Source organism: Solanum verrucosum, unplaced genomic scaffold (assembly GCF_900185275.1).
Source record: "Solanum verrucosum unplaced genomic scaffold, falcon-dt-bn FXZP01000214.1, whole genome shotgun sequence".
Lineage (NCBI taxonomy): Eukaryota > Viridiplantae > Streptophyta > Magnoliopsida > Solanales > Solanaceae > Solanum > Solanum verrucosum.
Genome location: NW_026020059.1, coordinates 1573906 through 1601795, shown reverse-complemented (window position 1 = coordinate 1601795; position 27890 = coordinate 1573906). Strand labels below are relative to the sequence as shown.

At 37.3% G+C, this 27890-nt stretch overlaps 2 protein-coding genes across 2 annotated transcripts in view; both read right to left on the bottom strand.

The window, feature by feature from the left end:
• Window positions 1-27890, bottom strand: part of LOC125823318 (protein SMAX1-LIKE 4-like) — a 534427-nt gene that overhangs the window by 289528 nt on the left and 217009 nt on the right. The gene's annotated exons all lie outside the window — the stretch shown is intronic.
• LOC125823316 (ABC transporter B family member 15-like) lies at window positions 13241-18381 on the bottom strand. Its single transcript, XM_049502707.1, is given in 11 exon segments — window positions 13241-13610; window positions 14003-14135; window positions 14138-14581; window positions 14584-14793; window positions 14796-15963; window positions 16047-16457; window positions 16459-16588; window positions 16701-17158; window positions 17432-17616; window positions 17804-17864; window positions 18199-18381. Coding segments are annotated over 11 exon segments (3753 nt in total).

The window sequence follows — 27890 nt, the reverse complement described above, 5'->3', positions numbered from 1 at the left end:
TAAATCCGAATGCACCTAGGTGGGAATGACTAATAAAGAGTTACTCCAAAAAATTATGGCAGAAATCAGTACAAAGGTAAATGCTAGGACAGATAAGCAGGATAAGAACATAATAAACATCCAAATGTCCCAAATGATTTTAGGAAAGCAAGTTACGCAAGTAGCTAATGCACTCAACTTGCGCTCTCAAGGAGGTTTGCCCGGTGATACTGAACCAAATCCTAAGTAACTAAATGAGATGAGTACTAGAAGTGGGTTACAACTAGAGGAACTAGCTCCAAAGAAGAGAGATATTGAGCCAGTCAATAAAGAAATGAAAGTAGAATAGGTGGTAAGTACCTCCAATGTGAGAAGCTCGTTCCTCAAAAGAGACCACCCCATCCATTTTCACAAAAGCTCACAAAGAAAAATGAAGACGAATGCTTCGGTAAGTTTCTCTCTATCCTTAAACAGGTTTACATCAACCTACCTTTGGTTGACATTTTGCAGGGAATTGCAAAGTATTCTAAGTGCGTGAAGGAGATCGTGGCTAACAAGATGAGGCTTACGGATTATGAAATGGTAGCACTTACTGAGGAGTGCAGCTCTAGAATTCAGAATAGATTACCCAAGAAGTTAAAAGATCTGGGTAGTTTTACTGTGAAAATTACAATTGGGCAAAGAGTTCATGACCATGGGTTATGTGATTTAGGTGCTAGCATTAATCTCATGCCTTCATCATTATATAAAAAACTTGGGTTAGGTAGTCCAATACCGACCACCGTCATTCTCCAACTCGCTGATAGGTCCGTTTCTAGGCAGAGGGGGTAGTAGAAGATGTGTTAGTACAAGTGGGTTCCTTGATCTTTTCGGTGGATTTTGTGGTCCTAAACTTTGAGTCTGATCCTAAAGTTCCATTCATTCTAGGGCGTCCGTTCTTGGTTACGGGGAGCGCAATGATTGATGTAGCAACTGGGCAGTTAACTATGAGGGCACATGATAAGGTTGAAGTGTTTGATTTTTACTGCACCTTGAAATTGTCGTTTGTCTATGAAGAGTTGTCCGCTATTACGGTTGTAGATCTCGCAGTAGAATCAAGCTCATTGCACCCGAGGATCCCTTAGAAAGAGTGTTAGTGGGACATGATGTATATGTAGATACTGAGGCTCAGGAGATAGAAAATTGGTTGAATCTGGCAGTCATGGAGATACTTAAGCATACAATATAGCCATTGTATCATGAGTTAGGGCCTCCACCCAAACCATCAATTGAAGAAGCACCTAAGTTGGAATTGAAATCCCTGCCTGCTCACCTAAGGTATGCGTATTTGGGCACTAATGAAACTTTACTTGTAATACTTTCTACAGAATTATCTGAAATATAGATTGATGTGGCATTAAGAGTCCTAAAGCGGAGGAAGAAAGCTATTGGATGGCTGATGGCTGATATTCATGGAATTAGTCCGGCGTTATGTATGCACAAAATCTATATGGAAGAAGATCACAAACCGAGTGGACAAGACCAACGTAGACTGAATCATTTGATGAAAGAAGTGGTGAAAAAGGAAGTAATAAAGTGGTTAGATACGGGAATCGCGTATCCAATTTTTGATAGCAAGTGGGTAAGTCTTGTGCAGTGTGTTCCCAAAAAGGGAGGTATGACAGTGGTAAAGAACGAGAAAAATGGGTTGATTCCCACTAGAACAGTCACTGGTTGGAGAATTTGTATGGATTACTGGAAGCTAAATGATGCCACTCGATAGGATCACTACCCGGTTCCCTTCATTGATCAGATGCTTGACCAAATAGCAGGGCAGGAGTACTATTGTTTCTTAGATGGGTATTTCAGATATAATTAGATTTTGATTGCTCCAGAGGATCAGGAAAAGACCACGTTCATATGTCCTTATGGTACATATGCTTTCAAACGCATGTCATTTGGACTTTGCTGTCACGACCCGAGAGCACCCCCTAGTCGTAACCGGCGTATTCGACCTTGAAGAGGTCAAATACAAACCTCATGGATCATTCATTACATACGATACAAAAAAATAGAGGAAAATTTAAAACTTTCTTCACACACGAAGATACTTTCATTAAATAACAAGCGGAAGACTTTCTAGACTTTATCCAAGATGTCTCAAAACCATCTAATACGTGAATACAACATTGGGACTAAGCCCACTCAAAACTATAACGAAACTACAAGACATAAAGGAACATGTTGGTTATTATCCTCGAATCTATGAGGACTCACCAAGTCTTCATCTTCAAAACACCTTAGAAACCTATCCATCAACCATGGATTATCAACATCTCCAAATCCCTACACTTTAGTTAAAAGGGAAAGAAAGGGGTTAGCACAATTAAGTACTAAGTATGGAAACCATGCAAAAACATGCTAAAAAGGACATTTGGTTGAAAGTCATGCCCTATGCCATTTTAGTAAAACTTCATGAATATTGACATATTAGACATATTATAGAACATAACCAACATATAAGACATTAACCACATTATAGACATACTCAACATTTTCACCACGTAACTCATTTTATCATCCAAGAACCCTTATCTAAAGTTACCCTAAGACACACTTGAGTGAGACATGAAGTGGCCGCCCATACAACCTCTTCATACACACCTAAGTGTTCCTCAAGGCTACTATAGACAAGAACCATCTTGCTTCAAAGTAGCATACTAAGTAACTCACTTCATTAACATAAGCTATTCATTCAACAAATCATTTAGACAATAAGTCAACATTCTTCTTTAAAGTCATTTAGGACACATTCATGCATTTAGGGGACTTCACACTTTAGTCATATAGACTTAGGGAACTCATTTTGGCACCTTCAAAGGCTACTCATGCCATGTGTAGATAGCATCCCATACTACTACCTACACAGTGTAGAACCTATCAAGTAACTAGAGTTCACATTAAGGGCATCAAGTTCTACATTTAAAGATCCAAGTGTCAAAAATGCTCATAGCACCAATTTCCAAGAGATTCAATAACAAGGCTCACCCAATATATACATCATGTCGTCACACCAAACACAAGCAAGTATCAAGAAGGCCCGATGCCCGGTATCAAGAAGGGTCAAAGCCCAATAATCAAGAGAACCAAGAACCATATTAAAAATGGCTTTCTAATTCGTACTTAAAATGGACAACTTCCATTCATAAGACGGACTAAAAATCCAGAGTCAAGATGGCAAGTGATCCGAATCAAGAGGCATGCCAAGAATGACAAAGTCACGGCCACAAGAAGGACAAGGTCCCAACAAGAGTGCCAGGTGATCAAACAGTTTGTACAAGTGGGCTAGTTACATGAGCGTCTTTAACGTCTTAAAGGATACCAACATGACAATGCAAAGTGACAAGAGGTAGCCAAGGTACCAAGATCAACTTTCAAATATTTTCGTAGTTAAAAGAGTGCAAGTATTTCCTTTATCGATTTATATTCAACATAGCTTTTCATTTATCAAGAAGAGCACCTAAGTCTAACAAGTCAAGAGATGACATTCAACAATATAAGGCACTTCACATTCCATCTTCTTCATTCAAAGGTGTTAAGAGAGAACATACTTTTAATCACAATACAATAATACTTTATTCAAGCTCACCTTGGGATCACCTGAACACATTTATATTCACAACATGATTACCTTTACTTCATTAGATTCTCATTCAAATTCTTTACATCACATTCACATATATGATATCATGTCAACACTTCAATTCCTCATATAATGCCTTCAAGTCCATAATCATAATACATTCAATAAGTAGACACCTCCACCATAAGTGGATCACACATCAATCTATCACAATTCTATACCAATTCTACATTAACAATGAAGTTAGCTCAATTTACCCTTTTCCAAAGCCACAATCACCATTCCTCAATTCTTCAACAATTCTCAATAGATAAACATAGATAATAATAGAAATAAACTACTCAACTCAACCTAAGCATATTTCCATCATCATTCAATCATAAACATTCAACCCACTTCATAAGCCAAATTTAGGAAACTTGGAAAGACATGGGTTCATGGACTTTTCTTTCTTAAAACCATTAATAAACATCAATAATAACATAAATCATCATTAAAAATCATTTAATGCAAGAACCCATGCTAGAATCGAAATTAGGACTTTATTGAGTTTTTGAAGAACTTTCAAAACACTTTGATTTGGCTCCTTGAATGGAAGAGGAATCAAGGATAAAGGATCCCCATACATTAACCTCCATGAATCCCATGAAAATTGAAGAAGAAACACCATGAAATCCTCAACCCTAGCTCCCACTTCTTCTTCTTCTTTGAGTTAGAAAGAAATATAGAGAGGGGAAGACTTTGGGATTTTGATTTTTGAAGAATGAATTACAAAAAAAAAAATACCTTTTTAAATGTTTTAATACCTTATATTGCATATTAGAAATAATATAAAATATACCCACTTCTTAATTTAACTAAAAAATAATATTTATGAAAACATCCCTTGCCCACATGGACTTACCAAATAAAACTAAGGCAATTGCCTAGGGAGCTTCTAAGGGCAGTGATGCCTTTCGCCTTCCTTGAACCCTCTCTTGAACTTATACTTCGTCAAATTTTTGGAAAATTTCATAACTCCAATTTATGCAAAAACTTTTAATATTCATACGTTAGGCTCTAGTTTCACCTATCAATTTTTAGGGTCGCTACATTTGCAATGCGCCGACGACTTTTCAAAGGTGCATGATGGCCATTTTTCATGATATGGTGGAGGAATCAGTAAAGTGTTCATGGATGATTTATGTGTCTTTGGGAAGTCTTTTGAGGTATGTCTCTGGAATATTGATAAAGTACTTGCTAGATGTGAAGACACCAATTTAGTATTGAACTGGGAAAAGTGCCACTTCATAGTTCGAAAGGGTATAGTATTGGGTCATAAGGTATCGAAATTGGGATAAGAGGTAGATAAAGCCAAGGTGGAAGTTATTGAAAAATTTCCCCCTCCTATCTCTGTAAAAGGGGTGCGAAGTTTCCTTGGAAATGTAGGTTTTTACCGGAGATTCATCAAGGATTTTTCCAAAATTGCTAGACCTATGTGCAGTCTTTTGGAGAAGGAGGTGATATTTGAATTTGATGAGACGTGTTTGAAAGCTTTTGAGATGTTGAAGAGGAACTTGATTGAAGCTCCCATCTTAATTGCTCCTAATTGGGAATTACCATTTGAACTCATGTGTGATGCAAGCGACGTAGCAGTGGGTGCAGTATTGGGACAAAGAAAAAATAAGGTGTTCCGGTCGACCTATTATGCAAGCAAGACCCTGGATTTTGCACAAGCTAATTACACTGTGACTGAGAAGGAGATACTAGCTCTAGTGTTCGCTTTTGACAAGTTCAGATCGTATTTGGTAGGTACCAAGGTGATTGTTTTTACTAACCATGCAACTATTAGGTAACTATTCAACAAGAAGGATGCTAAACCAAGTCTGATTCGGTGGATATTACTTCTCCAAGAATTTGACCTTGATATCAAAGATAGAAAGGGTACTGAGAATCAAATAGTTGATCATTTGTCTAGGTTGGAAGATTTTTTCCATGTACATGAAGGGGAACAAATCCAGAAAGAGTTTCCGGATGAATAATTGATGGAAGTAGATATCTCTCAAGTGTCTTGGTATGCAAACATAGTGAATTTGATAGTAAGTGGAGAGTACCCTCCAGATGAAACCACCCAACAAAAGAAAAATCTAACTCATGATGCCAAGTTTTATATTTGGGATGGACCATTCTTATTCAAGCAAGGAATGGATCAGGTGGTGAGAAGATGCATTTCGGAGTATGAGATAAAGAAAGTGCTCGAAAGTTGTCATGCTAGCCCATATGGAGGTCACCATAGTGGAGAATGTACGACACATAAGGTACTACCATCTGATTTCTTTTGGACCTCTTTATTTAAAGATTCTATTGATTTAGTGAAGGGATCTGATAAATGCCAAAGGTTGGGTACGATATCGAGAAGACATGAGATGCCGCTAAGTAACATTCTTGAGGTGGAAATTTTTTATGTGTGGGGTATTGACTTCATGGGTCCCTTCCCGCCATCTAATGGAAACCAATATATCCTTATGGCTGTTGATTATGTGAGTAAATAGGTTGAGGCGGTAGCTCTTCCCTCGAATGATTCAAGAGTTGTGCTTAAGTTCATCAAGAAGAACATTTCACTCGTTTTGGCACTCCAAGGGCAATCATAAGTGATGGAGGTAAGAATTTCATTAACAATCTGGTGAAAAATCTTCTTGCTAAGTATGGTATTCATCATAAGGTTGATATACCTTACCATCCTCAACCAAGTGGGCAAGTGGAAGTATCGAATAGACAGGTGAAGCAAATCTTGCAGAAAATAGTGAATGCACAAAGAAAGGATTGGTCTGATAAGTTGGATGATGCGTTGTGGGCATATAGTACTGCATTTAAGACACCCATAGGGACTTCTCCGTATCACATAGTGTTTGGTAAAACATGTCATCTTCCGGCATAATTAGAACACCAAGCTTATTGGGTGATAAAGAAGTTAAATCTTGACCCTGAGTTGGCCGGTAGGAAGAGAGTGGATCAATTACATGAACTTGAGGAGTTTAGGCTCCATGCGTATAAGAATGCCAAGCTATACAAAGAAAAGACAAAAAGGTGGCATGACAAGCACATAGTCCCTCGCACTTTTACTCCAGGAGAAAATGTACTACTTTTTAACTCAAGACTAAGGTTATTCGTCGAAAAACTAAGGTCTAAATGGAGTGGTCCCTTCGAAGTGGTAAGGATGACACATCATGGGGCTGTTGAACTTAAAGGTGAAACTGTCCTTAGGTTCTTGGTAAACGGGCAAAGAGTGAAACACTACTTTGGAGAAGATTCAGATCGTAACCATGAGGCGTTTGAGCTGAATGATGAATGATCCAAGATGAGTCGAGCCGCGATGTTAAATGAAGCGCTACACGGGAGGCAACCTATGAACAATATGAAATAGATAGGTAGTTTTGTTTTAGCGTAGTTTATATTCTTAGAAGCTAAGAAGTATTTTTTTTTAATACTTTTTTTAGATAGATAAGATTTTCATTATTTGTAACTTAGTTTGTAATAGTGTAAAATGAAAAAAAAAATCTAGTGGGCAGACTGAGTGGCGCACCAGGAGTGCCACTACAAACGAGTGTCTATGGCGCACTGGCGGCATACCGCGCCAGTATCGCCCCAAAGCCCAGGTGAAAATTTTACGGGTTCCACCCGACCCATTTACTAAAAAACAAAAAACCCACCCTTTTTAATACCTAAAACACAATCATCCCCCAACCGACTAAAACCCCACTTCTCTCAAACTTTTCTTCTTCTTCTTGTCCACTTCATTTCAAATCCCTCCATTAAAATCCCACATAAACCTTTGCTTATCCCCAAGCTAACCTTTCTTCTCCCTAAATCTTCAATCTTCCCCCATAAATACCTACTATTCCCCACTTCTTTCCTCCTTCCAACTCTTTTTCTCCCTTCTCTCTCTAGAAATTTTCTTTCTTCTATTTTCTTCCCCCACCACCCCTGCCACCCGACTGCCACCCCCCTCTTTCTTCAAATTTTTCTTTTTCTCTCATTTTCTTCCTTTTGTGAGTTCTAACGGCCCCTAAAGCTAAGAATGTGGAAGAAGGTGCGTGTTGAAAGCGTAATCGGAAGGGAGAGGTGGTCGGGTCTTCAAGTATCCAAAACTATTCCAAAAATTCGGCAAGAAAGTTGTGGAGCGATATGGGCATGAATTGTTTGAATGCCAAAAGGAGGCCAAATACCTTGGGGATGAGTTCGTAAATGAGGTAAGGTTGCAATCTCAATTTTCGGTAATTTATCATACTGTGAATGCTCTTGGGCTACGGTTTATGTTTGAGGATCAGGGTGATTGCAATTTGACTTTAGTTAGGAAATTTTATGCTAATTGGAACACGGAAACTCGGTTCAATAAAATCGTTCCAATTCGGGGAAAGGATGTGAAGTTTACTTCCAAAGTGCTGAATTTATTTTTGGGTACTCCAAATTGTGATGCAAAGGACTACAATAGGCTTAACGAAAACCCCCTTATAGAGATATCCATCATACGTTATGTGGGGCAGAGTCCACTGCTAGGTGGGACAAGAGTAAGGACACAGAGAGGAATTCCACTCTCCACTATGCATATTTTAACCAAGTCACGAGAGTTTGGTTGAAGATTATGTGTAGTGTATTTTTACCAGCAAAACACCTTTCTGATGTGACAAGAGATAGGGTGGTGTTAGTCTATATGTTGATGAAGGGTATGCCCATTAATGTTGGGGTTGTTTTAAGGAAAAATATGATGAAATTTAGGAATAATATGAGGTGGCGATTCTATTATGGGGGTTGATTACCCGGTTTCTGAGGGCAGGAGGTATGGAAGATGAGGAGTTAGATATGAATGTTTCTAGGGCCCCGTACTTGATTTGCAATATGATAGATGTCACTCGGACCAAGGCACTCGACACATCCCATGGACCTGTCTTATCAGCTCAGGAGCGGCATGCACGAGATGATAGTGTGATGGCTCGTATGTTCGGCATGGTAGAGTTGAAACTGAGGATTGGGGGCCACCCGGTCATGGATAATGAGATGGAAACCTTGGCAGAGCGCTACCCGTTGATAGAGAGCGCAACTTATATTTGCAGGATTGGTCCGGCGTTTCAGGAGCCTCTTGATGATGACGAGGCCAATGTGGACGAGGAGATGGATGATGAGGAGGAGGAGGATGCTGTTGATGAGGATGCTAACGCATTGATGGTGTTTGATGGAGGTCATGATGATGACGACGAGGCCTAGAGGACTGAGGAAGTATCTCTAACTCTTTACTTTACTTTTAATTGTGCGCACTAAGGATAGTGCTAATTTTTTAGTGTGGGGTTGGAGATAACTCTCTTTTATATATAAGCTTTTAATGTTTTATTGAGTCTTGTTTTATTTTTAGTGTTATTTTTTTTATTTTGGGTTCCTCAGCTTTTGTTTGCGATACTTTTCCTGAGGATAGTCCCTTTGAACTGACTAGGACTAGTTTATTGCTTTTATTGAGTCGTAGGGTCGTCGTAGGAGTGATAGTTTCCGATGATAGATGGATGACGACCGTCTTAAGGGAAAATTAGCCACATAGAGGAGTAGAATTGAGAAACAAACCTTGGTATTTTGAAACTATGTCTGAAAAAGTTAGCCAGACGTCATGGGTAGTCACCATTGGAAAATGTAAAAGAATGGTAACCTTGAAACAAGCATGTGTTCGTTGTTTTGACTCTGAATAAATCTAAGTGGGCTTAATTGAGTAGTAATACCGTAATGCAAGTTGTATGAGCATGCTAGTATGATGTGTCCTTATGTGTGTCGTGATGCCATGTGTGGTGAGTGATTGTTTGGTTCTTACTTTAATTGATATATAGAACTTGCCCCGTGTGTGTTGAATGAGAAGCTTGTATGACTTAGGGAAAATGATTGAGGCATTTCTTTGAAAAAGCCAATTCTTGACTCTATTTTATGATTACCAATGAAATTACCCCTAGTAAATCCCCATTGAGCCTTTAGCCTTGTTTGTTTGTTAAGCCACATGAATAAGCCGAAACCCTTTCTATTGATACCAAAGTATTTGATCCCAATGTAATCCTTAATGCACTATGTTGAGAATAAAGGTTGAAAATGTTGGTAGAAGTGGGAAAATGGTGGAAATGCTAGGATGTGTGGAAAATAAAAGTGTAGAAAAGTTTTGTTTTGGCCCTGATCCGTAATGGACAATGTGCACCTCAACTCACTTGAGGGTGGCTAGTTCAGACCAATGCTCAAACATTGCCCCTGGTCCTACCAAGGATATTGTGCACCTCAATTAAGGGTGGCTAGTGTAAACACACACACACACACACACACACACACACATATATATATATAAGAAGGAAAAAGATGGTAATAATAAGGAGCTAGGGGGCAGAGCTTGAACTTGAAGAGGGATAACATTCATGAAGTATGTACTTAGAGGAAAAAGAAAAGCTAGTGAAAGATGTGTAACCGGTGGAACAAATACATGTGCATTAGGGAGGTGTAGTCTTTAAAGATATCCCAAATATTCCCTTCCTTACCCTAAGCCGGCACTACAACCAAATAGAAGTCCTCTTGATTCCTTGAGAAATATAAAGTGAAGTGAAAAAATACATTATGGGCAAGCTTATGGCATGTTAAGAGAAGTAAGAACTTCATTTGTGAGAGTGAGTACAATGTTTGAAAAATAGGCCTGGTTTATGATATGATCGTTTGAGTGAAAGACTATACTAAACATAAATGAGTGAGAGCATTCATGACACATGTTTGGATTGTCTAATTGGTGTGTTTGTATGAGTTTGCATTAGCCCGAAAAAATAATAAATGAGTCATTCTTTGAGAATGTGTGCTGTAACTTGGTGTATCATAATGATATAGTGAAATTGTTGAAATGTTGCATCCAATGTGAACAACAAAATCATGATTAAATGTGTTTGGTTGATTTTAAGGTGGGTTGATAAGTCCAACGGTTATGAAAAAGAGTTGATAGACTAAAGATTGTTTGAGGACAAACAAAGGTTTAAGTGTGGGGTAGTGATCTTAGGCATATTTATATGCCAAAGTCATCGATATTTGCCCATTATGAGATTGAATGAAGAATAATCTTGAGTCTATTAGCTTGATTTTGTGTAACTTGTGATGATTGTGCACTAACATACATAATTAGATGTTTTAGGAACTTTCAAGAAAATTGGAATTGATTTGGAGAAAGGAGAAGCAAGGACGTGCGAAAATAGACTAAGGCTGGAAGTACTAGTGCTTGGCACACTAATAAGCACAGAGCGCCAAGGGCTAAACTACAGAAGCCAAAGCCAGCACTACAGAGGAACCTGCCAGGCGCACTGCCTGGCGCGGCACGCCATGTGCATACTACAGAGGCAGTGGCCTGGCGCGATGGGAGGCGCGAAGCCCCATGCCTGTTCCGACTCTTCCATCAAAAATAGATTAAAATAGGATTCCTAGTTGAAGTAGAATTTGACTCTAGTTTTCCCAACTTCTATAAATAGACCCCTAGGGCTATCTTGTTGAGAGTTCGACATTATTTTGGTGTGCAAGAGCAAGATTCAACTTTTGTAATAGGTTTTGATTTTCTAACTCTTCTTATTTCCGAAAATAGCATGAACAATTATATTTTGTGGTTTTCGAATATTATGAGTGGCTAAACGCCCTAGTCCTGGGGCTGTAACTATGGATTTAATGTTGAATATTGAAGCCTTTTTTAATTAATTCTTGGTTATCATTATAAGTTACTTTTATATTCTTGTTTTGGTATTTCATGCTTGATCACCATCAAAATAAATCTATTGTCTATTCTTAAAATTGAGAGAGGAGAGGGTAGATAGACCAAAGAATATAGAAAGCTCGATCATCCATTGAGTTGATGTGTGTTCAGGAGTGACGCCTGGACGAACAACTTTCTTGGTTATGAAACAAGATGAAATATAAATGCTCGCCAGTTAGGCCTGCTATCTCCGCTCAACGATGTAGTTAGACAGCTAAATAGAGTAGGCGACTAGAGGTCGAGAGACCCGACTCTTACAATTAATCCTGTAAATCAGTAACTTGATAACCGAAATTAGTTCATTGCCTGAGATATGATACATGAAATCCAATGCATGATGCAGCCCTGAAATTGTCTTTTACTTGCTTGAAACATCAATTTGAAGTCGTCCGCACTAGTTACTTTTAGTTATTAAATAATTCGCAGTAGTAGTTAAAATCACCCAACTCTTTTAAATGGTTACTTTTGTTTAATTGTGGAATTAAGTACTAACTATAAGTTGATCACAAGTCCCTTGGGAACGAAAACTCATTTCTAAAAGAAACTATATTACTTGAGCGACCACGTACACTTTCGTGTATATTGAGGAGCAACAAGTTTTTGGCTGAACTAAAATATGATGAAAGAAAAATCCTTAAGGTAGTCTGAATGACCTCATCTCTTAACATTCATATTTTATAATTATGACTATGTTAGTTCCTTCTATTGATCTGACATGTATGTTATGTTTCATTCCGCCATATTACATAATGTATTATTCCATATGTACTTACGTCCCATTTGTTGGAAGAGTTGCATCTTTTTATTGATGCAGAATCTGCAGATACATGATCAGGCCCCTTACTAGGTTCCACATCTTATGCATTTGTGAGCCCTTCTCTGTTTCCTAGGGCTTAGTCGACACATTTCTAGTACTTGATGTTTATGCTTTTAAGGTATGCACATGGCCTTGTTCAAGTAGACACTTCTACAGCTATGTTTAACGGCTTCAGAGATAGACAGATGGTTATGTTTCAGTTTGGACATTTGTGTCCCTTATTAGCGATTTCAATTCTATGAATTATGTTTTATGTTAACTATTTTCTTTTACAACACTTGACTCTCCGAATGATTTTAAACTACTCCTCACGTCTAGATGTACGCTCATGTCCAATTCCATGTTATGGGTACGTCAGGCCAGCAATGACATCGAGTGTCGGTCACGTCCGAGGTTTAGGATCGGGGCGTGACACTTTGCCCTATAAGTAAACCCTTGCATGGGAGAAGTAGGGCATCTCATTTTTTCTCTTACTATAGTGCACAATTTCTAATTGTAATCGAATAGAAATTGATGTCTTATTCCAATAGATAAGCAAGATAAAATACAATATACTAGGTACTAATTTAGGAAAGAAAATAAAGAGGGATTCATACAAATCTGCTAGCTAATTATGAGGGATTCCTACAGATCTACTAGCTAAAAATATGCCTATGTACACTGCTAAAATGATGTCTATATACATTTTGTAACACTGATCAAGAGTGAATATAATTGCTTTTTGTTCTAGTTCTGGCCTTTTAATATTTAACTTTCTTATTCTTTGCTAAAGAGATATTATTTACTTCCTTTATTTCCGTAGACCAAGACAAAAAACAAAGGAAACTTGATCGAACCTAATTCATTTGCCTTTAATCCTATTTTTATAAATCTAACTTAGTTTGAACCCACACGATTTTTCCGGCAAACTAGTTTACCTTTCATTGGGGATTCCTCTTCTATACATGTCTTTATAAAAAAAGATAAAGGACTCTAGTGAACAAAATAAACAGAAAGGAAAATTTGAAACATTATATGGTTAGCTTCTTCCATAGTTTCTAAAGTAAAGCTAAGGAGTGTGCCCAAGTTGCAACTTCATCAAGGAGAAATAAGCTCCATCATGCCCGAGGTCAAGTAGCTGCAGATGAGATCCCTGCTCTACGACCTTTCCATTATTTATCACAACTATGGTGCCTGCCTTACGTATTGTTGATAAACGATGAGCTACAACTACACATGTCCTACCAACCATGATCTTCTCCAAGGCTTCCTGCACTAAATTCTCAGAGACACTGTCAAGTGCACTAGTTGCCTCATATAAGAGAAGTATCGCTGGATTCCTAACTATTGCTAGAGCAAGGGCTATCCTTTGCTTTTGTCCTCCTGAAAGTTGAACTCCTCTATCTCCACAATAAGTTTCATATCCATCTTTCATTGAACTGCATTGTAAGATTGCAAGCTTATTAACAAAGCAGCTTGTCTACTCATCGCGTTCTACCTATTGACTGTGTAATTTATGATAAGCACTAATTTGAAGACTTGTAAAAATTGTAACTAACCTGTTAGGCTAAACTATACTGATAGTGTATTCTATATCCTTATTAGTCCAGTAATAAAGTAAACTTTTTTTCCTTCTAGTTATCTCCATTTGAAGCATTCATTCACAAGAAATGTTCCACTAAAGGTCATATTAATTATTTCTCTTCAAGTATTTGACCATACTTCTAATATGTAAACATAATCTACAAGTTAGAAGAAGAATAATTGAATTATGAGAAATATTTACTCAAGAAGAAACAAATAAGGAGAGTTCAGTTTTGTAGCTTGATACCTTATAAACTCATGAGCATTAGCAAGAATTGCAGCTTTCTTGATTTCTGAATCTGTAGCTTCCTCTTTGCCATAAACGATATTTTGCCGAATTGTATCAGCAAAGAGAGTAGGTTCTTGACTGACTAGAGCATTTGTGATCTCAAGCTTCTCAGATTATAGATTTTGATATCTCTGTCATCTATCAATACTAATCCTTTTGTTGGATCATAGAATCTTTCGATCAATCCAATAATGGTGGATTTTCCTGAGCCACTAGAGCCAACAAGTGCTACCGTCTTTCCAGCATCAACTTTGAGGCTCATGTCATGGAATATCACTTGTTCAGGCCTTGATGGATAAGAAAAGTACACATGCTTAAGCTCTATCTTGCCTTTTATGGGATTTTTCACCTGCATCCCTTGAGGATCCTCAGGTGGAATCTCACTTTTCATATCTAGGATTTTGAACACTGATGATATTGCACTGCCACCTCTAGCCAAATCAGAACTCATACTCCCAGCATCTGCTATGTCTTTACCAGTGCTCAACAAAATGAAAAAAACTTGAAATAGATGTTTTGCACTCACTAAATTTTTTTCATCAGTCTCCCACCATACCAAAATGTCAATGAAACGGAGGCTGCGGTCAAGAAAAGAGAGAAAAATAAGACAATGCCTGATAACCATGACTGTTTAACATTTTCCTTATTGGGGCCTTTTTGTGTTTCTGCATAAAGGGCTAACATTTTATCCTGGGAAGAGAATGCTGTGATAGTTCTGTGATTGATCACTGCTTCACTTGCTAACTGGTTCCTTCATTTTGCGCCTTTTGAGACGTTTCTGACATTCTTTTCATCACAACACTCCTTGAGTAAAAGCTTGTAATAGTGAAAGGTTGTACAGAAATTAGTACAATTGCAATCCTCCAGGAGATGATCAATCCGAGCCCAAAAGCTATGGAAGCACTAACAAGAACCTGAACAAGCAAGGACATTCGATCTCCAACAAGGGATCGTACCATGTTAGCATCTGTTGAAAGCCTTGAACAAATAGCTGCACTGGTATTCTCATCTCGATCATACCATCCAACCTCAAAGGTAAGCAAGCTAGTGAGCATTTTTTCCCGCAATCTCTTTATTAATCGCTTTCCCATCACAGCAAAATTGTAATGTTGTATCAGATTTGCAAAGAAGCTGATGATACCGATGGTTAGAAACATTAAGCTGTAAAGTTTGGCCTCTGACTTAAGTTTTGAGCTATCATTTATCAAATACGTCGAGACAACAGATCCCAAGCAAAAGGCAAAAGCCGGTTGCAATGCACCAAAAATAGCAGCTCCTAGACATCCCAGCAAGGCTCTATTCCACTCTGGCGCATTCATGTGGAACAAACACCAGGTTGAAGGTCTTCGATGAGTGCAATTACTCATCTCTGAGTACTCATAATCACTATCGCAGAAAGAGTATGTTTGGATTGATGGAGCATAACTTGTGCTTATTGCTGGGCTAAAAGGGGTGTTGCCAGGGCTATTTTGCCAACTTGATCTGGCAAAGAATGGAAATTTTGGAGTATTGTCGCCCTTCCTCCTTAGGTAACTTGTTGCCTCCTTATAGTGATATGGATTGTCTGTGGTATTTCTAGATGTGGATAGCTGTAGCTTTACCATGTTAAAGTAAACTCCACCTTCTCCTTCATTAATCTGCATCAGCTTATCATGAGAACCTGTTTCAACAATTATCCCCGACTGTAGTACTGTTATCTTATCAACTTTGCGGATTGTAGAGACGCGATGTGCTATGACAATAGTTGTTCGTCCTTGTGAAACTTGGTGAATGGCCTCTTGTACTAGTCTTTCAGATTCTGCATCCAAAGCACTTGTAGCTTCATCAAGTAGAAGAATTCTAGGGTCTTTAATTAAAGCCCTTGCTATAGCGATCCTTTGCTTCTGACCACCCGACAATTGGAATCCAAGTTGTCCTACCTGAAATCCAATTAAAACCAAATTGTATCCAGCTTTAAAGAGCTAAGTAGAAATAATAGCAAATATATAAGTTTTTGCCTTACATGAGTATTGTATCCATTTGGTAAACTAACTATGAATTCATGAGCATTTGAAGCCTTGGCAGCTTCAACAACCATTTCCAGCGAAGCTCCTTCATTTCCAAATAAGATATTTTCCTTTATGGATGTGGCAAAAAGAGCAGGCTCTTGATTTACCAACCCCATCTGAGATCTTAACCATTGAAGCTTTAGTCTTTTGATCTTGTGTCCATCAAGAAATATGTCTCCTTTCACTGGATCATAGAACCTTTCGAGCAAAGAAATGATTGTAGACTTGCCAGAACCACTACCTCCCACAATACCAACAGTCTTCCCTGATTTCACTTTCAAACAAATATTTTGGAGAACTTGGACTTTTGGTCTTGATGAATAACTGAAAGTGACCTCCTTAAACTCAGTATCTCCTCTTACATAATGCTAAAACTCTGCCTTTGGTATCTTCAGAATCTATCTCAGGTGTTCGATTAATCAGCTCAAAAATTTTAGAGGCAGCTGCCATCACCTCTATCATGATCGAGAGATTTGGAAGTGCAGCCATACAAGATCTAATGTCACAAAAGAAAACACATTGCACTCTCAGTACATGTAATTTGAATCATTTTTTAGTAAGCATTAACCATGTTCATTCATAAGAAGGTAAAAATTTAAGTGTCTTACAGTCCTCCAAGAACCAAAGAGACAGCTGATATAAAAACACGGCCTCCGCTTTCTCCTCTGTTTGCAACAAGAAGACTCCCTGCCCAAGATTCAAAACTCCAAGCCACATAAACCGTTCCCATGCTTCTGATGAGCAATCCTTTTGTGAATCCTTGTCTGATGCCAAGCTTCATGCTTTCCTCAAGAGCACGGCTGTATCTTCTTACTGTTAGACTTTCCCCAACAAACGAATAAACTGTTCGGATTGATGAAATTGCTTGTTCTACAATGCTCCCTGCTATCCCATAAGTATGCTTCATCTTCATTGCCAGTTTCATTAGCAAACTTCCAAATGCTACCCCTGGAATGACGAAACCAAGAGAGAACGGGAAAGACACCAGTGCTAGTCTCCATGAAAGAAAAAAGGCTACAAACAAGCCACAAACAAATGCTGACAGGTGAGCTAGGCAAGTGGGAATCTGCAGCAAGGAGGAAAAAGATGAAAAAGGAAAGAAAACAATATATTCTAATCCATATGCAGATATAGGTAGTTTTGTGATTCCATCATAAGAACTAGTTTCTTTCGGCTCAAACTATGTATACAAATGTAAAAAGAACCGTTTGAAAAGTATACTTACTGTTGGGTTCGAAAGTAATTAGGACGTCATGCGGAAACTTATAAATGTAAATCATATTGGTGATATATTAGATGACAAATAAAAACATACTATCAGTAACTTGATAGATAATACCTTCTCTGCATTGACATCTTGGATTATATGAGTGTCAGTAGAAATGGTTGATATTACTTGAAAGGTAGAGGATGAAGCATCTTGTTTTTCAAAGAAACCAACTTCTTGCCTTAGTACTGATTTCAAATATTCCTTCCTGATTCTGGATGTTTGTCTCTCTGCAGTTCTTGTCCAACAAAATCCCTCTATAGAACCCAAAAAAAGAAATGTTTATGGTAAGTAGATAGTATTCTCTCATTTTCCCAATTTATACCCTTCCAATTAAGGAATTAGAATTCAATATAACAAAACGAAGGACGAACTTTTCAGGAGAAGTGAAATAGTTCTAATGTCCAAAATTTAATAACTATTAGAAAGGGTAAAGGGACAAACCAATGAAAGCGGATACTCCAACTCCAACTCCAACGGCAACATAGAGTAGCTTTAATGCATACTGTTGAGAGGAAGATTACAAATCTTGATAAGATATCAACAATAATGTTGTAAATTAAACCTGGTGTGTGTGTTGAGCACAATGATTTTTCTTCTAATAAATAAATTAGGCTATCTCAGCTCTATGCTGCACGGACTCTTCAAATATGTCAACGTCGTGTAAACAACACTACCAAGAAGGATGGCCTGATTAGAAACAATGAGATCAAGAAAACATTGCATCGATTCATGTGGACTATAGATGCAAGGAGACTAGCTAGGCTCAATGGATCAGGATAACACATTCTATGACTTATAAAAATGATAAAACTTGTTATAGATTCATGCATATATACCTCGTCAACAATTTTATTAGAGAACGAATCATCAGCAGTTTCAAAATCATCAATGAGGCTACTGAGGATAATCATGTTGAGAGGAGTCATCAGCCGATCTCCAATGGATCCTAGTGAGCCAAGTAACATTAACAACTTGTCTATTCCATCTGCATATTTGAAAAGACCATATTTGCCTCCCATTTCATACAGGGTAAACTAGTACATGAAATGTTATCACTTACTTAACATGCCATAATTGCAGTTTACACTGTCAGTATTTCTAGATTTATCCTTTTTTTTATAGGGATAAAGCATAAGTAACCGCTAGCCTATGACTGAAATTTGATCAGAGACACATCTTAACTTTCTATTACCTCGAACACATTTTTTAAAAATTTTGTACACCTTTTTGGCTTACATGGCATCCAAACATATTCCACGCGCCTCAACTACGTGGAGTCACGGAGTGTGCCATGTAAGCCAAAAGTGTATAAAATTACAAAATAAATAAATAAATGAGTCAGGGGTAATAGAACTTAGTTTAGTTAAGATATGTCTTTAAAATTTCGGTCGTAGTCTAGAAGGATAATTATGCCTTATCCTATTTATATATATATATATATCATTGAAAGTAGGCCAAGTTTTTGTATTCTTCGATCAGGTTAAAAACATGGGGATTTTCATCAGTTTTAATCATACATTTACTAGGGGTTGTACTATATTTTGTTTTTATATAAAATGGATTAGTCCTATGATTACTGATTGGATAGGCTGAGTACACTCTAACTTGATATTGTCCAAATCCTCCTGTTCTTTAATAAAATGGGAGTCATTAAATTCGTAAATGGTCACATTGAAAGAATATATCATGTAGCAAGAACGACGAATTGTACGTGTACCTTAATGAAGTAGAAGAATTATTGAATTTGCCACCCCAAGTCGACTTCCTTTCTCTTGGAAACTAGATGTAAGTGTTTATGCATTTTAATATTAAAATTAAAATATTAAGTGCATATGTTAGTTGGTATAAGTTGACAAGAATGTGGTCATTATTATGGTGTAACTCTTGTAATTACTATTGTCATGATCTACCATTAATTTCACTCATTATTCTACCTCATTATGGTTGTAACTTATGTAACCTTTGGGCAATTGATTTATCCAATTTACTACCCATTATCTTCCTATTCATTGCAAGGAAGAATTCATCACCTATAAATAGTGGTCTTCCTTTGGGTTGAATACAAGAAGAGATATACCAAAAAACATATAGACTGAAAAAGATGAGGAGTACTATATTGTGTTTATATTGAGATTAGTGTAGTGAAAGAGAGAGTTGAGACAAACATAAATATTCTAAGTCTTCAAGTATATTCACTATACAAAAGAGAATATTTATATGTTGAAGGAAGGTGTTCTTATGTGGAGCTTTGTACCCTTCAACTAATCCAAAGTTGCTTGAGTTGTACACATTGTTGGGCTATTGTATCGTGGAGGGGACAAGTCAAGAGATATACTAATGGATCGGTGTAGATGATACGGTAGTGGGATTGAATCTCCTTAAAAAGAGCGAGATATTCGTGTTTTAGCATGAATATTTTTTTTATTCATTTTTCAAGCTGTAATTTATTATATTTGTGGTATATTACACAACAAGTTTAAGGAGATTCAGATTTTGTAAAAGTTTGAAAAAGTGTGGATATCAAAATAGGAGATCTCAACATCATTTCGCTCAACATTGCTCTCTTCAAGAGATGGAAGAGAAGACATGTACGGGTAAAGTATTTGTTTTCTATTTGCTCAATTCAAGCGGAGAAAAGGTAAAGGAAAAAAAATTACCTGCTATTTTTCATGAATAAAGTAAGTCTACTTTTCATTAAAAAAATGATATTTAAATTCTTAAAATAGGGGGGGATTTATGAATGAGAAAAAAAATTGTGAAATTGTGAAATTTTGCATCTTTGAGAAATGCTCTAAAAGAGTATCACAAGTGCATTTATTAATTTTGGAATAAATCACATGTTGTTGTTTGGCTATAATGAGATGACTTTTGGCTCTAACATGAGAGTTATAAATAATTTATGAAAAACACATTGAGTAACCATTTAACATAATGAAAAATACCATAAAACATGTGATGAAATTTTCTTACCTTTTCAAGTCACATTATGGTGGAAAATTTATGAAGTACAATTTGTTGGTTGTGTGAGTCTTGCAACTCCTTTTGATTCAATTGTGTGACAAAGAAGAAAGAGAGTTTGCTAGCCTAATAAAAAATTGTGAGATATGTGACTGTCAACTTGACTTTATGTTGTGTTGCAGTAAAAGTACTTGGAAGGTACAAGCAAACTAAATGAGAAAAACTTGGTGCAATTTGTTGGAATGAGAAAAACAAATTACTTTTTGTTAATTCTATTATGGAGGTCGAAGTGAAAAAAAAATTAAGCTTTAGCTAGTGAAAAAAGTGAATTGATTTTGCTATATCAAACACTTTATTTTGAGAAATCAATTTTTCTAATTTTGATAGCAACAATATTATTGGTACAAAATTGTTATTATAACTGTAAATTCAGACTCAAGAGGAGAAGACACAATATTGTGAGATCATATTGATCACTAGTATACCATCAATATTATTGTGTTAAAAGTTGTGATAATCTTGTAGATTCATAAACTAAGGCCTTAGCAAGATATTGGGTCTGAAGCACATCGAGAGGGATGAAACTAAAGCTCATAAATTTTGAGTCATATATGAGGAAATCCAACCTAGGACTAGAGATCCTATAATAATGCTCAAGGATCAGAAGGAATCATATGATGACTTGTTATGAAATGCACTATATATTTATTTTATTCAATCCTTATGATGTAAGTGCATTTATCCTATAATGATTTGTGGAGGTGGAGTCTTTGAGCTCTTAATGAAAGTTGGTATCTCGTATAAGTAGGGTGTCAAAAATAGGAGCACCCTTGACAAATTTCACCTATATGAGTGTGAAAGTAGGTCACTTTCTATAAGAATGAGCTTGCTCTAAAAAGCCCTCATGAAAATAGAGATAACACAAGACCGTAATGTGCTGGCTAAAAATGCTTATGTCAACAACTTGATTAATGTGTGTAAGTAGTGATGCGTTAATTCCCTTAAATAGTCATAGTTCAAGTCTGAGACTACTAATGACTTTGGAGTAAAGATTATTGTTTTACTAAGTGAAGGTTCAATGCATAGCACACCTTTATGATGCATAATAGTCTACCTTCAACTAAATTGTGAAACACTTTCTTATTTTAATATTGAAATGAGTGGGGGAATGTTGGTGTTTATTCATTTTATTATTAAAATAAAAATATTAAGTGTACATGTTAATGGGCATAAGTTGACAAGAATATGGTCATTATTCTGGTGTAACTCTTGTAACCACTATTGTCATGATCTACCACTAATTCCACCCATTATTCTACCTCAGTATAGTTGTAACTTATTCAACCTCTAGCTATTCATTTATCCAATTTACAACTCATTATCTTCCTATTCATTGTAAGGAAGAATTCATCACCTATAAAATAATGGTCATCCTTTGGGTTGAATACAAGAAGAGATAGCAAGAAAATATAGAAGGAAAAAGATGAGGAGTACTATATAGTGTTTATGTTTAGATTAGTATAGTGAAAGAGAGAGTTGAGACAAAGAAAAATATTCTAACTCTTCAACTATATTCACTCTATAAAAGAGAATATTTATATATTGAAGGATGTGTTCTTATGTGGGGCTTTGTACTCTTCAAATAATCCGGAGTTGCTTGAGTTGTGCATGTTGATGGGTTGTTATATGCTAGAGGGGACAAGTCAAGAGATATATTGTTGGATCGGTGTAGCTTCTGTCATAGTGGGGTTGAATCTTCTTATAGAGAGAGAGATATCCATGCTTTAGCCTGGATATTTTTTTATTCATTTTATTTTAACTATAATTTATTATAATTAGGTATATTACACCAACACTAGATTTCCTACTCTTCTTGTAGTGTGTTTGTTAAAGAGAATTTATTTAATGACCTTCAGGTCATTTCTGTGTCTATGCCTCATGTTCATCGCTTAAAGCGTTCCTATAATGATCCTAAGTAATTTATGACTTGTTGGGACTGGCAGTTCGGTCACCTTTCGTTCTTTTGGTTTTTATGTGAGTTTTAGTGGTTTGGAGCTTTTTCAACCTTGAGTGGTCAGTTTTGATCAAAATTTCAAGAGTATGACCTTAGAATCCTTTCATCAGCTCTGTATGGGTCATTTAAGGCTAGTAGCATGGTTGTCACGACTCCCAAGATTTTTATTGCAAGTTTATGCGATTAGGCGTTTTAAATTTTAGGTTAAGGCCTAAAATTTACCAACATATTCATTTTTAGTTGGTTATATTACATACCAATGTTGAGTTGTAGTTGGATAATAACTATTACCAGTTGTGATAAATTTTATTGGTAAATTATTAAATTATCAGTTGATATTTGAATAGTTGGTAAAGTTACCAGTTTAGGAAAGTGGTTCAGGTAGCTCAGCTGGCTAAAGCAAATGACTGAAAATTCTTGTGTTAGTGGTTCGAATTCACTTCTAAGCAGGCGAAAGGTCCAAACCGTAGTTGGGAGTGAGCCGGATTGAGAAATGAAAGTGAAAGAGTAAGCTAAAAATGTGAATGTGTCGTAGCCTATCCTTGTATTCTCCATTGAGTGGTGAGCTTTGTTCCGTTACTTTCTAATAAAAGCTTCATAGATAGATCTCTCTCCATATGGATAGGTATCTTCTGCACTACCACCTTAGTTTACTAGACCTTGGGGAATTGACTAGTTACCCTCACTTCGTGTGTCATCGGACGTTCAACAGGTAGTCTCACGATCGGGCACTCATGCCCCGACATTGTCACTGGGATAAGAGGTATTGTCGATATGGAGCCTACCCTTCCGGAGTGAAGTGAGAAGTTAAATCATTTGATAAATTATTATCTAGTTTTGAAATTGAAACATTTGGAAAATACTTAATTCCCTTGTACTTTTTCTCAAACTCATCTTTACTTCCTCAAAAACTTCGTTTAAAAACACAAATGTTGACTTGAAAAGATTCTCAAAATTTATAACTCAAAAAAGGGTTCATGCTGAAATATAGACATGAACGAATCAACTTAAGGATCTCAATATAGAAAACTCAATGATACTACTCATCTCAATAATACTCAATTTAAAGGGTTCATGCTGGAATATAGACATGAACGAATCAACTCAAGAATCTCAATGCATAACATATAGCAATTCAATAATTAGGAATAGAATTTTAAAAAGAATCAAGAACTCAGAACTCAACATCAACTCATCTCAAAAACACTCAAATCTAAGGTTATAACCCTAGATTACTCTTTTATTGATTTGAAAATAGATGTAGGACGTGAGGATGAACTAGTCCAACACAATGATACTCTAACATACCTGAAAAGAACAAAGTTCTTGGGGAAATTGATGATATTCAAAGAATGCTTGAAAACTCTAGCTTTACTCCTCTTGAATCCTTGCTCTAAGTCTTTGAAAGTGTTAAAGAAGGTAAAAAAATGCTTTAACACCGTTCAGACCCTTAACTAGGTAAAAAAGGGTCGGAGTTTAGGCTTAGAAGGGATGAGAAAAGACTAAACTACTGTCATGACCTAGACCGTCGTGATTGGCACCCACACTAACCCTCCGATGGGAGAACCATTAATACTAATTAGCTAACTCAAGAACTACATATTTAAAGATACAGAAGCAAGTTTAAATGTAAGAAATAAAATAGAGTTCCCATAAACTCCAAAAGTCTAACAACGACTATCAAACATTGCAAAAATATTCCCTAGAACCTGAAAGTCAATGTACCTAAACTCTAACAAAGAACCACATGTCTAAAGAAAAGGGGTACAACCCCGAATGCTAAAACAACTAATCATCTAGAGTACTAATCTAAGCCCGAATAAGAGGGACTGAGCAAAAAGAGAACTCATGGCAGCCTGGAATAACTGGCTCACCCTTGATTCGATTGATCACAGATCTCCTAAACGAGGTCTGTTTAGCCGCCTGAAGTTGCCCTGTACTCAACAAAGAAAGAGCAAGTGCAGTATCAGTAAACAACCACAGTGTGCTGGTAGGATCACGCGACTATTCCAGTAAGTGAAACATATACAACAATTACAACATAGTACACATTCATATACATAATATAACACATAAATCGATTATCAATTATGAACAACTTACAATTCCACATTCTCTTTAACACGTAATCACGACAATTCAATGTTCCTCTCATAGAACCCATACCCAAACTGTTAGAGCACCAGAACGTGGTACCCGATCCAAGTTAGTGTGTCAAAACGTGACACTTGTTCCAATATGTATGTCGGCACGTGACATCTGATCACAGTTAGTGTGTTGGAACGTAATACCTAATCCATTCAACGAGTAATAATCTCAATCACAATGTGCATTCTCAAAATCATACAATCAAGTGTTGATTCATGTCATACAATCATTCATTCATACTCATTTGAATTAGGGTGTGATCAATAGTGCAACATTTGTATACATACATACATTACAATGAAGCAATTGCTAGCATACATCACATAGACAAGAAATCAAACCATCACCTACCTCGAAAATAAGCTTGAATCCTCCTAAGAAACTGGATTCTTCCCTTTTCGGATTTGTTCCGCTTGTTCTAGGTCTACAAATAATCAATTCAATACGAGGATCAATAATTAAGGTCTAATTCACCCGGATTAGGATAAACCCGAACCCAAGACCCAAATTATGAACCTAAGGTGCAGCTAGGGCTTTTTTCCACCATCCAATTCAGTTCAAAACCCTCCCCCAATGATATATAATCAAGATTCTACATTCTACGGATCGAAAAATGAACTTGGGGAGTGGAAACCTTACCTTTAGCACCAAAAGTAATGGAAAACTTTCAATAAAACACCTGGGGTCGTCTCCTAGCTCTCAAGAGCAAAACTTGCAGAAAATAACAATTTTGAGGTTTAATTCCGACTTAAATCGCGACTGAGCCGCTATGGCGGGCCGCATCCTACCACAGCGGCCTTGCCCTGGCGGCTTACATCGAGACAAAACCTCAGAATTTGAGTTCCAAGCCCCTATTTAACAACACACCTTCATCCGATGACAGTCAAAAACTACCCGTTCACGCTACGATCAATTTCGAGAGTTCTACTCGCTCGAATTCGATTCCGTAAAGTCGCACGGGTTCCTTAACGTCTTAGCTATCTACTCATGTGATCAAATTCATTGTAAGGTCTCTCATTAGCTATTAGATTTTCCTAGAACTCACTGAATCCGATTTTGTCCAAATCTAGACTAGGCTAGGAATTCTCAAGTTACTACCAAAAAGTTTTCTAACCAAATTTATTTCCCCGATGGCTTTTCTATAACGATAGGAGCAGGTCGTTACAATAGATACCAATTTACCCATCACTCGTCTCCGAGTGACAAACTATGAAAAATGGTCGAAGTAAGGGTAAAACAGTACCTGAATCGATGAACAACTAAGGATACTTGTCTCACATGTCCTTCTCAGTTTCCCAAGTAGCTTCCTCAATTGGACGATGCTTCCATTGAACTTTCATGAACTTAATCTCTTTGGTCCTCAGCTTTCGAACATCTCGATCAAGAATTGTAATTGGTTCCTTCTCATACTAAAGGTCTTTGTCTATCAACATTGAGTCCCATTTTGAAATGTAATCCCCTTCACCGTGATATCTCTTCAATATGGACACATGAAATACCGGATGAACTCCTGATAGGTTAGGAGGTAAAGCCAATCTTTACGCTACTGGTACTACATAGTCAAGAATTTCAAATGGCCCAATGTATCGAAGACTACGCTTGCCCTTTTTGCCAAATCTCATCATCCCTTTCATGGGTGACACCTTAAGAAGAACCTTCTCGCCAGTCTGAAATATCATGTCTCTTACCTTATGGTCTGCATATTTTTTCTGTCTACTCTGGGCTACTAAAAGCTTAGCTTGGATGTTTCTCACCTTAGCTTGAGTATCCTTCACTAACTTAACCCCCAAAGGTTTCACATCTCCGGCCTCAAACCATCCTACGGGTGATCTACATCCCCTCCCATAAAGGGCCTCGAATGGTGCCATGTCAATGCTGGAGTGGTAACTATTATCATAGGAAAACTCACACAACGGTAGGAACTTATCCCAATGTCGTCCAAAGTCAATCACACATGCCCTCAACATGTCCTCTAACACTTGGATAGTCCTCTCCGACTGCCCGTCCGTCTGCGGATGGAAATCTATACTAAAAGTGAGTTGTATGCCCAATTCAATATGTAATTTCCTCCAAAACTTGGATGTGAACTGCGTACCATAGTCTAAGATGATAAAAAGGGGCACCCCGTGCACCCTTACCATTTTTTTTACATACACCTTAGCCAATTGTTGTGCATTATAATCTATTCTGACCAGAATAAAATAGGTTGACATAGTCAATCTCTCGACCACTACCCAAATAGAATCAAACTTTCCCAAAGTCTTGGGAAGACTAACTACAAAATCTATAGCTATTCTTTCCCACTTCCATTTTGGAATTGACATTCTCTAAAGCAAACCTGCCGGCCTTTGATGTTCATATTTTACTTGCTGGAAATTTTGACACTTATCCACAAACTCCACTATATCTTTCTTCATGCTCGACCACCAATATAGTCACTTCAAATCTCGGTACATCTTGGTCACACCCGGATGAATAGAATACCGCGAACCATGAGATTCTGTCAACAATTTCTGAATCAAGTCATCGACTCGAGGGATGCAAATCCTTTCTTTAAAACTGAGCACACCCCCCGCATCAAGAGTGGTCTTTTGTGCCTTGCCAGATACTCTCTTCTTTCTGAGCTCCTTCAAATTCTCATCCTCAAACTGTTTGGCCTTGATCTCCTCAAGAAAGGTGGCCCTTACCTCAATGCTAGCTAATAATCCACCTTTTTCTAAGATGCCCAATTGCATGAACTCAGATTCCAAGGTTTGGATTTCCTTAGCCAAAGGTTGCTTGGATACACTCAAGCAAGCTAGACTACCCATACTCACCCCCTTCTGACTTAGTGCGTCTACCACTACATTAGCCTTACACGGATGGTATTGAATGGTGATATCATAATCCTTAAGTAACTCCATCAACCTTCTCTATCTTAGATTTAGATCCTTTTGAGTGAACACATGTTGTAGACTCCGATGATCAGTAAACACCTCACACTTGACACCATAGAGGTAATGTCACCAAATCTTAAGAACAAACACTACCGTTACCAACTCTAAATCATGTGTTGGGTAATTCCTTTCATGCACCTTCAACTGCCGCGACGCATAAGCTATAACATTCTTATCCTACATTAACACAACACCCAAACACAAAATGTGAAGCATCACAATAAACAATAAAGTCCTTACCTTCCACCGGTAGTGCTAGAATTGGTGATGTGGTCAAGAGAGTCTTGAGCTTTTGAAAGCTCTCTTCACACTTTTCAGTCCATTCAAAGGGTACCTCATTTTTGGTCAATCTTGTCAAATGTGTGGCAATAGAAGCGAAGTTCTTCACAAATCGACGATAGTAGCTAGCGAGCCCTACAAATCTCCTAACTTCAGTCACAGAGCTAGGCCGAACCCAATTCTTAACCGCTTT